The sequence below is a fragment of the Pristiophorus japonicus genome, chromosome 12, assembly GCF_044704955.1.
Source record: "Pristiophorus japonicus isolate sPriJap1 chromosome 12, sPriJap1.hap1, whole genome shotgun sequence".
NCBI lineage: Eukaryota > Metazoa > Chordata > Chondrichthyes > Pristiophoridae > Pristiophorus > Pristiophorus japonicus.
Window position 1 is genome coordinate 55,734,113 of NC_091988.1, and position 17,418 is coordinate 55,751,530.

The 17,418-nt window shown below is 45.7% G+C and overlaps 1 protein-coding gene across 1 annotated transcript in view; it reads left to right on the top strand.

The window, feature by feature from the left end:
• LOC139276919 (copine-9-like) overlaps positions 1-17,418 on the top strand; it is a 615,931-nt gene that overhangs the window by 539,078 nt on the left and 59,435 nt on the right. Inside the window, exons 13-15 of the mRNA XM_070894913.1 lie at positions 4,633-4,694; positions 4,808-4,854; positions 5,818-5,999. Coding sequence (XP_070751014.1) covers positions 4,633-4,694; positions 4,808-4,854; positions 5,818-5,999 — 291 coding nt within the window. The remainder of the gene's footprint in view (positions 1-4,632; positions 4,695-4,807; positions 4,855-5,817; positions 6,000-17,418) is intronic.

Here is a 17,418-nt window from a genome sequence, read left to right on the forward strand (position 1 = left end):
ATCAAACCCTTTGTCCTCCTCTGCTGAGTTCTAAATTTCTCCCAGTCCCCAGGTTCACTGCTATTTCTGGCCAATTTGTATGCCACTTCCTTGGCTTTAATACTATCACTGATTTCCCTAGATAGCCACGGTTGAGCCACCTTCCCTTTTTTATTTTTACGCCAGACAGGAATGTACCATTGTTGTAATTCATCCATGCGGTCTCTAAATGTCTGCCATTGCCCATCCACAGTCAACCCCTTAAGTATCATTCGCCAATCTATCTTAGCCAATTCACGCCTCATACCTTCAAAGTTACCCTTCTTTAAGTTCTGGACCATGGTCTCTGAATTAACTGTTTCATTCTCCATCCTAATGCAGAATTCCACCATATTATGGTCACTCTTCCCCAAGGGGCCTCGCACAATGAGATTGTTAATTAATCCTCTCTCATTACACAACACCCAGTCTAAGATGGCCTCCCCCCTAGTTGGTTCCTCGACATATTGGTCTAGAAAACCATCCCTAGGGCCACTTCCTTAAGTATTCTGGGATGCAGACTATCAGGCCCTGGGGATTTATCGGCCTTCAATCCCATCAATTTCCCTAACACAATTTCCTGACTATTAAGGATTTTCTTCAGTTACTCCTTCTTGCTATACCCTCAGTTCCCAAGTATTTCCGGAAGGTTATTTGTGTCTTCCTTAGTGAAGACAGAACCAAAGTATTTGTTTAATTGGTCAGCCATTTCTTTGTTCCCCATTATAAATTCACCTGATTCTGACTGCAAGAGACCTACGGTTGTTTTCACTAATCTTTTTCTCTTCACATATCTATAGAAGCTTTTGCAGTCAGTTTTTATGTTCCCAGCAAGCTTCCTCTCATACTCTATTTTCCCCCTCCTAATTAAACCCTTTGTCCTCCTCTGCTGAATTCTAAATTTCTCCTGGTCCTCAAGTTTGCTGCTTTTTCTGGCCAATTTATCAACCTCTTCCTTGGATTTAACACTATCCCTAATTTCCCTTGTTAGCCACGGTTGAGCCATCTTCCCCGTTTTATTTTTACTCCAGACAGGGATGTACAATTATTGAAGTTCATCCATGTGATCTTTAAATGTCTGCCATTGCCTATCCAACGTCAACTCTTTAAGTATCATTCGCCAGTCTATTCTAGCCAATTCACGTTTCATACCATCGATGTTATCTTTCCCTAAGTTGAGGACCCTAGTCTCTGAATTAATTGTGTTATTCTCCATCTTAATAAAAAATTCTACCATATTATGGTCACTCTTCCCCAAGGGGCCTCGAACAACAAGATTGCTAATTAGTCCCTTGTCATTACACATCACCCAGTCTATGATGGCCAGCCCTCTAGTTGGTTCCTCGACATATTGGTCTAGAAAACCATCCCTAATACACTCCAGGAAATCCTCCTCCACCGTATTGCTATCAGTTTGGTCAGCCCAATGTATATATAGATTAATGTCGCCCATGATAACGACTGTATCTTTATCGCACACATCCTTAGTTTCTTGTTTGATGCTGTCCCCAACCTACTACTGTTTGGTGGTCTGTACACAACTCCCACTGCGTTTTCTGCCCTTTTGTATTCCGCAGCTCCACCCATACAGATTCCACATCATCCAAGCTAATGTCCTTCCTTACTATTGCGTTAATTTCCTCTTTAACCAGCAACACTAGCCCACCTTCTTTTCCTTTCTGTCTATCCTTCTTGAATGTTGAATACCCCTGGATGTTGAGTTCCCAGCCTTGGTCACCCTGGAGCCATGTCTCCGTAATCCCAATTATATCATATTCGTTAATAGCTGCCTTCGCAGTTACTTCGTCCACCTTATTATGAATGTTCCTCGCATTGAGGTACAGAGCCTTCAGGCTTGTCTTTTTGACTCACGTTGTCCCTTTAGAATTTTGCTGCTTTTTGATTTTTGCCTTGGGTTTCTCTGCTCTCCACTTTTACTTTTCTTCTTTCTATCTTTTGCTTCTGCCCCCATTTTACCTCACTCTATCTCCCTGCATAGGTTCCCATCCCCCTGCCATATTAGTTTAACCCCTCCCCAACAGCACTCGCAAATACTTCCCCTAGCACATTGGTTCCGGTCCTGCCCAGGTGCAGACCGTCTGGTTTGTACTGGTCCCACCTCCCCTTGAACCGGTTCCAATGGCTCAGTGGTGCAGGAGGGTGGGATTTGAATCCCTCCCTCCTGCACCAATCCTCAGGCCACATATTCATCTTAGCTATCCTGCTATTTCTACTCTGACTAGCACGTGGCACTGGCAGCAATCCTGAGATTACTACCTTTGAGGTCCTACTTTTTAATTTAACTCGCTACTTGGATGTGAGATCGCTACTTGGGGGCTGAGATCGCTACTTGGGGGAGAGATCGCTACTTGGGGGTGAGATCGCTACTTGGGGGAGAGATCGCTACTTGGGGGAGAGATCGCTACTTGGGGGTGAGATCGCTATTTGGGTGGAGATCGCTATTTGGGGGTGAGATCGCTATTTAGGGGTGAGATCGCTATTTGGGGGTGAGATCGCTACTTGGGGGAGAGATCGCTACTTGGGGGTGAGATCGCTACTTGGGGGGAGATCGCTATTTGGGTTGAGATCGCTACTTGGGGAGAGATCGCTATTTAGGGGTGAGATCGCTATTTGGGGGTGAGATCGCTACTTGGGGGAGAGATCGCTACTTGGGGGTGAGATCGCTACTTGGGGGGAGATCGCTATTTGGGTTGAGATCGCTACTTGGGGAGAGATCGCTACTTGGGGGAGAGATCGCTACTTGGGGGGAGATCGCTACTTGGGGGGAGATCGCTATTTGGGTGGAGATCGCTATTTGGGTTGAGATCGCTATTTGGGGGTGAGATCGCTACTTGGGGGTGAGATCGCTACTTGGGGGAGAGATCGCTACTTGGGGGTGAGATCGCTACTTGGGGGAGAGATCGCTACTTGGGGGAGAGATCGCTACTTGGGGGTGAGATCGCTACTTGGGGGAGAGATCGCTACTTGGGGGTGAGATCGCTACTTGGGGGAGAGATCGCTACTTGGGGGTGAGATCGCTACTTGGGGGTGAGATCGCTACTTGGGGGTGAGATCGCTACTTGGGGGGAGATCGCTATTTGGGTGGAGATCGCTATTTGGGGAGAGATCGCTATTTGGGTGGAGATCGCTATTTGGGGGTGAGATCGCTATTTAGGGGTGAGATCGCTATTTGGGGGTGAGATCGCTACTTGGGGGAGAGATCGCTACTTGGGGGTGAGATCGCTACTTGGGGGAGATCGCTATTTGGGTTGAGATCGCTACTTGGGGAGAGATCGCTACTTGGGGGGAGATCGCTACTTGGGGGGAGATCGCTATTTGGGTGGAGATCGCTATTTGGGTTGAGATCGCTATTTGGGGGTGAGATCGCTACTTGGGGGTGAGATCGCTACTTGGGGGGAGATCGCTATTTGGGTGGAGATCGCTATTTGGGGGAGAGATCGCTATTTGGGTGGAGATCGCTATTTGGGGGTGAGATCGCTATTTAGGGGTGAGATCGCTATTTGGGGGTGAGATCGCTACTTGGGGGAGAGATCGCTACTTGGGGGTGAGATCGCTACTTGGGGGCTGAGATCGCTACTTGGGGGCTGAGATCGCTACTTGGGGGAGATCGCTATTTGGGTTGAGATCGCTACTTGGGGGTGAGATCGCTACTTGGGTGGAGATCGCTATTTGGGTTGAGATCGCTACTTGGGGGTGAGATCGCTACTTGGGGGAGATCGCTACTTGGGGGGAGATCGCTACTTGGGGGTGAGATCGCTACTTGGGGGTGAGATCGCTACTTGGGTGGAGATCGCTATTTGGGTTGAGATCACTACTTGGGGGAGATCGCTACTTGGGGGGAGATCGCTACTTGGGGGTGAGATCGCTACTTGGGGGAGATCGCTACTTGGGGGTGAGATCGCTACTTGGGGGAGATCGCTATTTGGGTTGAGATAGCTACTTGGGGGTGAGATCGCTACTTGGGGGTGAGATCGCTATTTGGGTTGAGATCACTACTTGGGGGAGATCGCTACTTGGGGGTGAGATCGCTACTTGGGGGAGATCGCTACTTGGGGGGAGATCGCTACTTGGGGGTGAGATCGCTACTTGGGGGAGATCGCTACTTGGGGGGAGATCGCTACTTAGGGAAGAGATTACTTCTTGGGGGAGATCGCTACTTGGGTGGGAGATCGCTGTGGGTTTGGGGGGGAAACAGATCACTGAGGGGAGGGGGAAGAGATTGAGGGATGGGAGAGACTCGGGGGGTGGTGACAGATAAAAAAGATTTCACAGGTGAAGATGCATACCACCGACTGAAGATCAACTTAAAATCACATTTTCCAGGGCGGTCTGCAGGATCGGTGGTAAGTGATCAATTTGGCAACTTTGGGCGGTGTGCATGGGCGGATGGTATGCATACTGCCTGGCGGTATGTGGGCGGTATGTTGGTATTTTTCAATCAATTTCGCAATTTTGGCTGGTATGTCAGCGGTATGCGCCGGTATGTCCACCAATTTCGGGCCAAGGTCACTTAGAGTGTAATAATATCATATAATAATCTTTTTATTACTGTCAAAGCTGTTCACACTGACAGGTTATGTTTCTTTTCACTAGGTGACTCTCCTTTCTTTCAAAGTGGAATCCGATTTCACATTTGTTGATTATATTAAGGGCGGGTATGTACTTTAATACATAAGCTGTTTAATTATGTGTTCAATCGATTGAGTCTAAATTATTTTTGCAGTCACCATAATTGCATTGAACATCTCTGTTCTTGACTCTCTTTTAGAACCCAACTAAATTTCACAGTGGCAATAGATTTCACCGCCTCTAACGGTAAGTTTGGATGAGGAACTCTTAATGCTGTATTTGTATATTGGAGGAGTACAAGTACATAACATAACAGGGCAGGCAGTAGGTAGGCTGATCAGTCAATCAGACTGAAGAATTCTCACAGACCACAAAGCAGTAAGTAAAAAGCATGGAATATAATTCACCTTTTAATCATTGTACAGAAAGCGAATTAAAGATTAGGACATACACATGCGATTAAGGAAAATGCTGAAATATCATAAACAAACTTAAAAAATTATCTTTTATTATTTTAAAAATCATGCAATTTTAAAATATTCTTCTAAGGGAATAAGGCTTTACACTTGTAAAATTAGTTTTTCAGGGCCAGAGAGGTTGTTCAGCAATAATTATGACTTAGTACGATGTTAAAAACTTAGTTACACCTCATTCAACAAGGCTTAACATTTTCATTGGATTTTACAGCGAGAATGGTAAGTAAAAAGTTGAAGTCCATGTCAAATCATTGATTCTGTGTTGCTTGTATCAATGAAGACTGCAGCAGTGCACCCTGTGAAGGAGCAGGGTATCACTGACAGCAACTTCCGGATGTCTGCGTTTTGCTGCACGTGTGCGGATGCCAGAAGCTGCTGTCAGTTTTACACAGTAATGATGGCGAATGCTGACAGGTTCACCGTCATTGAAACTGCAAATTCCGGGGCAATGAAATGCAGAAATAATACTTTTGATAAAATGATTTTGGGATGGGCAGAATGAAACCACACATCCAATTTGGGAGGGTGGAATAAAAATCTATAATGCACTAATTTTGTTTGAGCTTAAGTAAAACTCAGACCTGATTGATTTGGAACAATAACACATATATAATATTATACATACTTATTCAAGTCTTTCATATATATATATAATGAAGACTCCATTATCCTTGCCTTTATGTAGAGTGGGTTATTTGTCATGATTCTTTTAAATGTTTCTTTCCTACTGCAGGAAACCCTTCGCAGCCCACCTCCCTTCACTACCTAAACCCGTATCAGATGAACGCGTATGCCATGGCATTGAAAGCAGTTGGAGAGATCATTCAGGACTATGACAGTGACAAACTCTTTCCAGCATTAGGATTTGGAGCGAAGCTACCACCAGATGGGAAAGTATCCCACGAGTTTCCACTGGTAGGTAAATATTACACTGGAGAGCAACAGTGAGAAAGTTCCATGTAATCTGGGGACACTTTAGCACACGTTTTAGCAGCAAGTGATCTGAATGCCCAAGTAATCTTGCTCTCCTACAATGATATTACTTTTCACCATTGAATGATAGAGATGCAAAGCTTTGTTGCTACATTGGGAAAAAAAAGAAAGACTTGCAGTTATCTAGCACCTTTCACGACCACCGGACATCTCAAAGTGTTTTACGGCTAATAAAGTACTCTTTGGAGTGTAGTCAATGTTGTAATGTGGGAAACGCGGCAGCCAATTTGTGCACAATCAAGCTCCCACAAACAGCAATGTGATAATGACCAGATAATCTGTTTTTGTTATGTTGATTGAGGGATAAATATTGGCCAGGACACAAGGGATAACTCCCCTGCTCTTCTTCAAAATGGTGCCATGGGATCTTTTACATCCTCCTGAGAGAGCAGACCAGGCCCCAGTTTAACATCTCATCTGAAAGACAGCACCTCCGACAGTGCAGCGCTCCCTCAGCACTGCACTGGAGATAGATTTCTGTGCTCAAGTCCCTGGAATGGGACTTGAACCCACAACCTTCAGACTAAGAGTCGAGGGTGCTACCCACTGAGCCACAGCTGACACTACAAAGGAGGAAGAATCCTCTTGTTCTCAGTGTATGGGGGCAAGTTGAACCTAACCCATCTATCGGGAAACTGACGAGATGGGTGCAATGCTGGTTTTACACCGTGCCTGGTTTACTTTTCCTTAAAGTCAATGGAGAGTAATATTTGGCGGGATGTGAAAACCTGCATTCCACCCGATTCCGTTGGCTTCCCACCCCAGTGAGTTAGACTAGAATTACCCCCTCAAATTCCCCATCTAGTACTGGACTGAACTTAGAGGTGTGCATGTCATGCGGAGCCTAGAGTTTAGAAGTCGTTGCAAGGAATATTTTCTCTGTCGCACTCTATCTCAGTTACCCCTGGTTTTAGAACCATGTTAACCCCACTACTAGTTTTAGAATGCAGTGCTGACCCAGGCTCAGGCTTGGCCTGCTCTTCCCAGAATTTGGAACAGCAGGGTATGAGAGACGATTATGTTCCGGCTGAAAGAACTCCTGTTTACTTTAAGGATAACATTTAGCTGAGAACAGTTTATTACCTTCTTGCGGATAAGTTCACTGACTTTTGTCGACCTATTTTTAAAGAAATAAAGTGACTATTACAGCAAGCCATCAGTAACACAATAGGGAAAGATTTCCTCTAGTATGCAATCTGTAACAAAATCATAGACCACTTTTATACAGATTTAGAGACTGAAACTCACAATAGTCAAAATTGCTACTCCCTGGCATAGCAGTAGAATCTCAATCCTTTTTCCAGGCAGTGACTGAATAGCTAGTAACCCAGCTCATTTCTGCTGCACGGTCACATTGCATTCAGAGAGCTCAGAGCAGGATGCAGAATCAACAATTCAGTGATGATTCTGTTAAGCTTCTGCTGAAACATTTGTGACTCCATAAGCAATTATTTGAGTAAATCACAGGTATTGAATTTTGTACATTTAATGCAGTCAAGTTATTCTAGTTCTCATTCTGAGTGTCTGGTTCTATCACAGTTGTCTTACTATCCAGCCTTAAATCTAATGCCCAGTGATTATATCGTTCATGCTGTGCTGAAATTTCACTCCCAAGACACGTTTGCACTGAAAGGAAACACATTTTCAATATTAGATAGTGATGAATTTGAAATGGAATAGACAGTGGTATTCCTTTCTGCAAGCTCCATTCCTGAAGATCACACGGTGAAGATGCAGCTTTTTATACATGATTTCTCTACTTTGTGTAACGACACAGCTGCATCCTTGTGGAGGAACATCAGACACTCCTCCAGAGATATGCAGGAAGAGTCAGTCCAAGGTATCTTATTATGCTTTCGCAAGTAGCCAGTCATGGAGTGGCATTGGCAGAGTTCGGGGAACAGGTTGCCATCTTGCCCCGGATAGCATGGAAGGACCAGCAGTAGGGAATTTCTGGAATAGGTAACAATAATATTGGGAATGATACAAGTGCAATTTGCCTAGCAGTAATGGTAGGATAGATGCCTACGACTCTAGGATTGGTACAGATCCAGTTCTACTACCTATGATACCAGGGATGAAAAAATTCGGGTCATTTGCGCCTTCCGTTAGCATCCCCAGGAGTTTTCGCCCAAGCACTGCGCCGCTACCGACTCTCGCGGAATTCCTCTTGAGTTTAGCGACGGCACTATCCGGTAGTCATCACCGTGAGCCCCGGAGCGAAAATTCAGTGGAGCCCCATGAAGCTGCCACGTGGCTTTGACCGCTTGCGGGGCGAAAATTAAATGGGAGGTGTGGCAATAAAATTGTTTTAAATGTCCAACTTAGCGGTCGCAGCCTTCTTGCTCGTGTGCCAGGCTACTGCCGCGGCACCCCGCTCCCTGCTGGTCCAGCAATGACCCTGTTTCCGGCCCACAGAGTTAGAAGCTTGGCCCTCCCATTAATGGAAGGGGAGGGCCCTGTCTACCCACCAGCACTATGTGTCCCACCGCGTAGCGCTGGAAACTTTGCATCCCTTTGCGCCCCAGTCCCACATCCGACAGAAAGTGCATGGAGTTCCTGCCGGGGACGGTAAGCCCAATCTAGCTCGCAGGGCGGGACTTCCGCTCCTGGCGCAGGAACTCCGGCCTTGCGGCTCTTACCGAATTTTCGGCCGTAGGACTTTTACATGTTCAAATCCAGTAACTCAGTCTATCTCTCAAGCAAATCATCATAAGATTTGTGCAGGTCTCACCTAGTACCAACTAACCATTTGGGCCGGATTTTCAAGAGATTTGCGACCGGGTTTTTGCCACGATTTGACCCTCCACGGAGAAAACCCGGTCGCAAAGCCCAGGCGGGATCCTCGGGTATCTGTTTGCGGCGACGCTTCCAAGTACTGCCGACGTGTAACGACTCCGATTGCGTTTGCCTCCGAATTTCGGCATTCTCCCGACCCGTACGCAATGCCCAGAATAGCGACAGGTCAGACCTGTCAGTGCAGCCCTGCCAGCGTGGTAAGTGTGAAAACCTGCAAAAAAGGTAAGTTAAACGTTTTATTTTTTTAATTTTTTGCAGCGATTAGATAGTTAAGGGTCTTGTAAATGTTTTTGGAATGTTTTTTGGATTTTTTTTCCCCCCTCCTAATCGCAGCGCTCCCGGCCCCGGACTAAATTTGCCGAAACTCGTGTTTTGCGCCGCGAATGCTTGTGCAACGCATCCCCTTGCCGATATGCCCCTGGCACAGACGTAAAGGCTGAAAGTTTGGCCTAAAAATGGTAGTGCAGCGCAAACGGTAAGTTTCACGTATTGCTACCGTTTTCGCCGAAAAACCCCGAAAGCCAAAAATGCAGGCCAGGGCTGTAAGCTAGATAGCATCTTAAATAACCAATGAAGTTAATCGGAGTGATGAATATTTTTAAAAAGCCAGAGTTAAAACTTGAATTCCTGGAATAGGTATCCCAAATTATGCTGCACTAATAGGTGCAGAATTGAATGCATTTCAAACCAATGCAAGTATACAGCTATGATAATAGTAACCTGCTATTGCAATATGCAACAATCCCTGTTGATTGGAGAACATGGCACAGAACTAAATACAAGCCTTTAACAGCCAATTAAAATTTTAATGATAGAAGAGATTGGCTGTTTCTAATATTTGCCATCATTAGAAGCTGCCAGTGAGAGCCTGAGACGGAGAACCAGTCAGGTATATATATGTGAGAAGGTGAGACTGAAGCTGGAATTTTGCTAGCGCTCAGAGGGCAAGTTCAGAGACGGATCTGCTGTCAAAATCTAAAAGATTGAAAAACTTGTTATAAGGTACTTAAACAGCATTTAACCATGTACTTACCATTTTTTCAACTTTTTCACAAGGTTCCTGGCAAAGTAGGTTGGGTTTTCAATGACTCTCTGGGCCCGAATTTGGTCCCGGCTACAGCCCGCCCATTTCTCGGCGGCTCCCTGGGCAGGTGGTCCATTTTTGCCGCCCACTGCCGGTGGGTCCTGTCGGGAGCCATTTTCGGCTCTGTTGTGTGGGCGGCAGCGGGAGCGGCAGTCAGCGGGCGGGAGCGGGACTCAGCGGCCGATGTCACTACTGTGCGTCAGTTGCAGGCCTCTCCACTCGGGGATCTTCAGAGGGCCTCCACTGCGCATGTGCGAGATTTGGGGTTTTGATTTTTTTTGTAGTTTTCTTGATCTGACGTGTAGTCCTTTCGTGGTCCTTGGAGGTTGATTGGGGAACTGCGTATGCGTGTAAAGGAAGAGCATTTTATTCCACCTGTGAGTGTGAGAGGGGAGAAGAGAGAGTTGGAGGTTAGAGAGCAGAGAGGTGGCATTGGAGATGTGCCATTGCATGGTCATCAATTACATTGTGTGACACAATTAATGAATCAGCTTGGATGTACAAAATGTGACGTGCTTTTCAGTTACTCATAATAATTTTCCCTTCGCCATTGGGCTTCTCAATGAAGGACTTTCAGCAAGGTGCAACAAAAAAGCCTCCATCAGCTTAGATACATTTCAGTCGCTTTTATGACATCCAATTTAAACATCACCATTAGCAATAAAGTAATGTAACATGCACCTAACTTTTTTTTCCAGCAGTCCCACTCATATGGTGCAGCATCTGCCCGGCTGATGTGATGTGATGGCCTCCAGCACCCTCTCCCACCCTTTCTCCATGCTGGCCGACTGCCGTCCACCTCTCCCTCCCTCCCACCCAATCTCACTGCTGGCCGACTGCCGTCCACCTCTCCCTCCCTCCCACCCGATCTCACTGCTGGCCGAATGCTGTCCACCTCTCCCTTCCCCACCAATCTTCCGCCGGGCGGAACCTCAACGGCAGATGGGCGGTTCCTGAGGAATCGCCCAGAAAACCAACATTTGTGGTGGGACCTTGGTGGATGCGTGCGGAACAATGACCAATTTCGGTTCCTCCATTCCTCTGAGTAGTTGACAGTTGTGAAATTGGTATAAAAGCTCCCATTTCACAGCTGTTCACTTTTCAATCTCAGAAGCTGGCGCCTTCAGGATTTGGAATGCACTTTTCAGCTTTATGCAGGTTGTAAGTGTTTGGAGTAAACTCTCTATCCACTGTCACCTCCATGGAGCAACCTCTCTCACCATTTACAGATCGCTTCTATCATCTCAACTTCAGCTGCTATCTATTCCATCAGCATCGGTGCCCTTGAAAAAATCTCACCTTGGCCCTCAGAATTCCACCATGATCAGCCTCAACACCAACATCACCAGAAACACCAGCAACACCACCAACAACACCAACCTCCTCCGCAATCATATGATGCTGCACAGGATACAAGGCATCAGTACCTGACTACATTGCTGCGCAGGAGGCCAGGGATGGCCTCAGCATGGCCAGATTTACTTCACTTGATGCTGTACACCCTGGTTATCACTTGGTGCACCAGGTTTGCACCACACCACACCAGCAGCATAAAGCATTTCTCCAATGCCTAAGCCATTCCTTTCACACTTATCACTATTGCGGGGGGGTACCATTATGTCTCACCATTCACTACAACTCACTAAACCAGTTCCAAAGGTGCACATGAATCTGTCCAGGAAGGCAAAATAAAGATTTCAATGTTTGACAACACATTAGTAGAAACTTTACATGAATATTGGCTAAAAGACCCACGTCCCTATCCATGTGTACTGTTAGTTGATATGATTGGACAAGGATGAGGGTTGAGAGTGAGGGGCGGCTAGTGAGATGGAGATGCGATAATGTAGATCGAGCGAGAGGAATGGGTGGAGGTACAAGGTAAGTTGGCGTGAGTAAGGATGTGCAGGAGTAGGGTAGAGAAGGCAGAGTGATGGGGATGTGATGAGTGGCACAGCAGGATGAGGTTGAGTGTGGTTTTGCAGTAACATTTCATGATATACTAAGATCATTGAAAGGTTTGTGCCACTGCAGTCAGCTCCTCCTGACGACAACCCTGCTTGTGCCCTCCTGTGCAATGTGCAACCAGGCTGCATTGATGTCCTGGTGAGGTCTCTTCCGCCCATTGGAAGGGAGGAGAACCTCTCTGTGTGTTGTGGCTCCCTCCATAAGCATATGGAGGGAGTCCTGGGAGAGCCTGGGTATAGCATGCACCTTTGTGCAGTGCTTGTCAGTAATTGTAGCACTTCAATGCTGAAGAACATTGACAGCACAACTGTCAAAATCATTGTGGACATGGTCCCTTTAAGGAAACCGGCTGATGATGCATCGTCAAATGACATCATCAGACCTGCTTCGTTTTAATTGGCCGGGATTCTCGCAGGGTGGGCTTAATAAGCCCCATCAAGGTGAAATTTTTTTCAAAGTGCCGGATGGAACCATGAGCGGGGGTCAGGACCCACCACCTACCCCAACCCCGGACTCGCCATGGTTGGCGCAATCGCGGCCTTGAGAATCAGCCAGGTATGTATAAGTGAGTGCGAGGGACTGAGAATTAGCCAGTATGTGCAACTGAATGCGGGACCAAGAGTGAGACTGAAATTTAGCCAGTGAGAGCAAGAAAGTTAGCCTGGGGTGAGGAAGTAAGAGCATGAGACTGAAGGTCAGCCAAAATAAAGATAATGACGTTTAGTTTGAGAACCGCCAAGAGATTTGAAAGAGTGAATCTGTGTGTACAAGTGCAGTGTTGAAAATCCGGAGTTCCGGAATCTGGACTCCAAACCGATCGTTGGCAAGGTCGACTGGAATCCATAAAATCTTCCAGGATCCGAACCCACCAACCTTGGGGCCCCGCCGCTGCCTGACTTCGGGTCTCACCTTGCTGCTGCTGTCCTTACCTCGGGGCCTCCTCACCGGCCCGTCCAACAGCCTCCTCGGTGGGGCTCCGGCCTGAACACCTCCTCCGCAACGGGGCCCGGCCGAACAGCTCCTCCGCGATGGAGCCTGCCCGAACATCTCCTCCATGACAGGGCCGCCCGAACAGCTCCACTATGGCAGGGCCACACCCGAACACCTCCTCCACAACAGAGTCCCACCCAAACAGCTCCACCATGGCGGGGCCCTGCCCGAACAGCTCTTTGGCGGCGGGGCCTGCTCGAACAGCTCCACCATGGTGGGGCCCACCTGAACAGCTCCTCAGTGGGCCCTCCCCCCCCCCCCAACCCCCACCCTTTTTGACATTCCAAAATCCGGAAATACCCGAACCAGGGTTCAGGCATTTCCAGATTCGTGACATCAGAAAGACGATCGAAAGTCCGAAAAGCCTGGAATCAGGAATGGCCTCGGTCCAAAGGGTTTCAGATTCTCGACACTGCACCTGTATTTATAAGTTGTGAGTTTGTGTAAGTGAGAGTACAATTAAAATCAAAATTATGTTAATTCCTCCTTGGTGTAACATACAACTAACAGATGGAATGGAAATAGTCAATTAAATTATAAATCCTCATTGCCGTTTGCTTTATCTTCCAAATGTCACAACACAATCATCGGGCTGTAGTAATTAGAAATAATTATAGATAATGCTCCCCATGATGGAAAAAGAAACGATAACATGGGTTTTTCAATGCATTATATTCACTCCGATGGGAGAAATTGTGAGGTTTATGGAACAGTACTACCTGTAAATTAATTTTTGCCTGTGCAATCATTTTCAGAATTAATTTTGTTTCGTGACATGATAAATTAATCATATTTCCTGGATCAGAGCTATAACATGCTGAATTGTAATAAAACATTATGATTTGAGTCCTCACAGGAAAAATAAAATTGGAATGCTTGAATAATAATCGGATGATCAGCAATATCAAAAGCATGTTCAAGTCCTGTCGACTCTATTTACTCATTTGGTGCAGTAACTGCTTCAACGCAACATGCATGGATGTTAGTGCAGAGGAATAGAACTAAATTTTTTTGAACTATCAGGCCTAGATTTTATTAGTTAAGCTCCACCTCCCTCTGTCAAATGAATGGAGATGAAGCTTTGTCCGAAGCCTTTCTACCAACTCCCTACTTTCCTGTCCCATTCTGGGATCCCCCATCAGAGGTGATGGTGAATGTACAATATGGCCAACTTTCCTGATGTATTGCCCCCTCAGAGAAAGACCCACTTCCCAAAGGGTCAGGGACTATGTTCATGTGCTTTTTCTGAACATAAAAAAAAATACAACTGTACCAGGCAGTACAGAGTCCACTGGCCATAGAATAGAATAATACCGCACAGACGGAGGCCATTCATTCTATCGCGTCTGCGCTGGCTATTTTGAAGAGCAATCCAGTTAGTCCCACTTTTCCGCTCTTTCCCCAATTTGTTCTTCAAGTATTTATCCATTTCCCTTTTGAAGATTACTTTTGAATCTGTATCCACCACCATATCAGACAGCGCATTCCAAATCCTAACCACTCGTTGCATAAAACATTTTTCCTCATGTTGCCTCTGGTTCTTTTGCCAATCACCTTCAATCTGTGCCCTCTCGTTATCGACCCTTCAACCATTGGAAACAGTTTCTCCTTATTTATTCGATATAAATCCTTCATGATTTTAAACACCTCTATCAAATCTCCTCTTGGCCTTCTCTGCTCCAAGGAAAATAATCTTTGTAGCTCGTTCAGCTCGTTCTCCAGGCAAATCTCACTCAGATGACGTCCTGCCCAAAACACGATGCAGTCCATCCAATCTTGGCAGTTACATTCTCGTTAAAAATGATCATCTCATAAGAACATAAGAAATAGGAACAGGAGTAGGCCATTTGGCCCTGCTATTCAATAAGATCATGGCTCATCTGATCCTGGCCTCAACTTCACTTCCCGGCCCACTCCCCTTAACCCTTGACTCCCTTATCATTCAAAAATCTGTTTATCTCCACCTTAAATATATTCAATAACCTAGCCTCCACAGCTCTCTGGGGCAGAGAATTCCAAAGATTCACGACCCTCTGAGAGAACAAATTTCTCCTCAACTCAGTTTTAAATGGTCGACCCCCTTATTCTGAAACTGTGCCCCCTAGTTCTAGATTCTCCCATGAGAGGAAACATCCTCTCTGCATCTACCCTGCCAAGCACCTCAGAATCTTACATGTTTCAATAAGATCACCTCTCATTCTTCTAAACTCCAATGAGTACAGATCCAACCTGCTCAATCTTTCTTCATAAGACAACCCCTTCATCTCAGGAACCAACCTAGTGAATCTTCTCTGAACTGCCTCCAATGCAAGTGTTTTTATGGTGGAGGAGCGGTGAGGGATCATGGCGGAGATGCGGCGAATGTTTGTGGCGGAGGAGCAGCGAGAGATCGTGGCGGAAGTGCGGTGAATGAGGGTACGGGGCCCAGAAGAGCCGTGGGCCCAGGGGCAGCACAGGCCTGCCCACACTGAGATATGTGTGCACACGAGGTCCGTGCAACAGAACAGGTCTCCAGTCGTCCTGGCTAACCCTTGCCACTGGATAAAGGTCTAGCTTTGTCAAGCCTATGTGGTGGCTGGTGTGCAACAGTCACCACACGTTAAAAAAATTCCTGCACAGGCATCTTCCACCCCCTCAATTGGAGTTCAGGACTGGAACAGCGGGTCCTTCATTGAAACATCTGTGAACTCATGTGGAAGCAAGTCATCCTTGTTCGAGGGACTGTCTATGATGATGATCCCTCCTTAAATAAGGAGACCAAAACTGTATGCAGTACTCCAGGTGTGGTATCACAAATGCCCTGTACAGTTGTAGCAGGACTTCCCTGCTTTTATACTCCATCCCCCTTGCAATAAAGGCTAACATTCCATTTGCCTTCCTAATTACTTGCTGTACCTGCATACTAACTTTTTGTGTTTCATCTACAAGGGCCCCCAGATCCCTCTGTACTGCAGCATTTTGTAATCTCTCCCCATTTAAATAATATTTTTATTTTTTATTTTTCCTACCAAAGTGAATAACCTTACGTTTTCCCACATTATACTCTATCTGACAAATATTTGCCCACTCACTTAGCCTATTTATATCCATTTGCAGAATCTATGTGTCCTCCTCACAACTTGCTTTCCCACCTATCTTTGTATCATCAGCAAATTTGGCTACATTACACTAGGTCCCTTCATCCAAGTCATTAATATAGATTCTAAATAGTTGAGGCCCCAACACCAATCCCTGCAGCACCCCACTAGTTACTGTTTGCCAACCTGAAAATGACCTATTTATCCCGACTCTCTGCTTTCTGTTAATTAGCCAATCGTCTATCCATGCTAAGATATTACCCCCAACCCCATGAGCTCTTATCTTGTGCAGCAACCTTTTATGTGGCACCTTATCAAATATCTCCTGGAAATCTAAATACACGACATCTACTGGTTCTCCTTTATCCACCCTACTCGTTACATCCTCAAAAAACTCCAGCAAATTTGTCAAACCTAATTTCCCTTTCATAAAACCATGCTGACTCTGCTTGACTGTATTAAGATTTTCTAAATGTCCTGCTACTACTTGTTTAATAATAGACTCCAACATTTTCCCAATGACAGATGTTCAGCTAACTGGTCTACAGTTTTCTGCTTTCTGTCTCCCTCCTTTCTTAAATAGGGGTGTTACATTTGTGGTTTTCCAATCCGCTGGGATCTCTCCAGAATCCAGGGAATTGGGGTAGATTACAACCAATGCACCAACTATCTCTGCAGCCACTTCTTTTAAGAACATAGGATGCAGGCTATCAGGTCCAAGAGACCTGTTCACCTTTTGTCCCATTAGTTTGCCTAGTGCTTTTTACTCTAGTGATAGTGATTGTTTTAAGTTCCCCTCCCAATAGCCCCTTGATTATCAATTATTGGGATGCCTTTAGTGTCTTCTTCCGTGAAGACCCACATAAAATATTTGTTCAAAGTCTCTGCCATTTCCCTGTTTCCCTTTATTAATTCCCCAGTCTCATCCTCTAAGGGACCAACATTTACTTTAGCTACTCTCTTCCTTTTTATATACCTGTAGAAGCTCTTACTGTCTGTTTTTGTATTTCTTGCTAGTTTACTCTCTCAAACTATCTCCTCTCTATTATTTATTTAGTCGTCCTTTGCTGATTTCTAAAAAATTCCCAATTCCCTGGCCTCCCACTAATCTTGACAGCATTGTGTGCCTGTGTTTTCAATTTGATACCATCCTTTACTTTCTTAGTTAGTCATGGATGGTTCATCGTTCTCTTAGAGTCTTTCTTTCTCACTGGAATATATCTTTGCTAAGTATTATGAAATATTGCCTTAAATGTTTGCTACTCCTTATCTCCCATCTTACCCTTTAATCTATTTTTCCAGTCCACTTTAGCCAACTCTGCCTTCATACCTTTATAAATACCTTTATTTAAGTTCTGGACACTAGTTTGAGACTTAGTTTTCTCACCCTCAAACTGAATTTGAAATTCTACCATGCTATGAT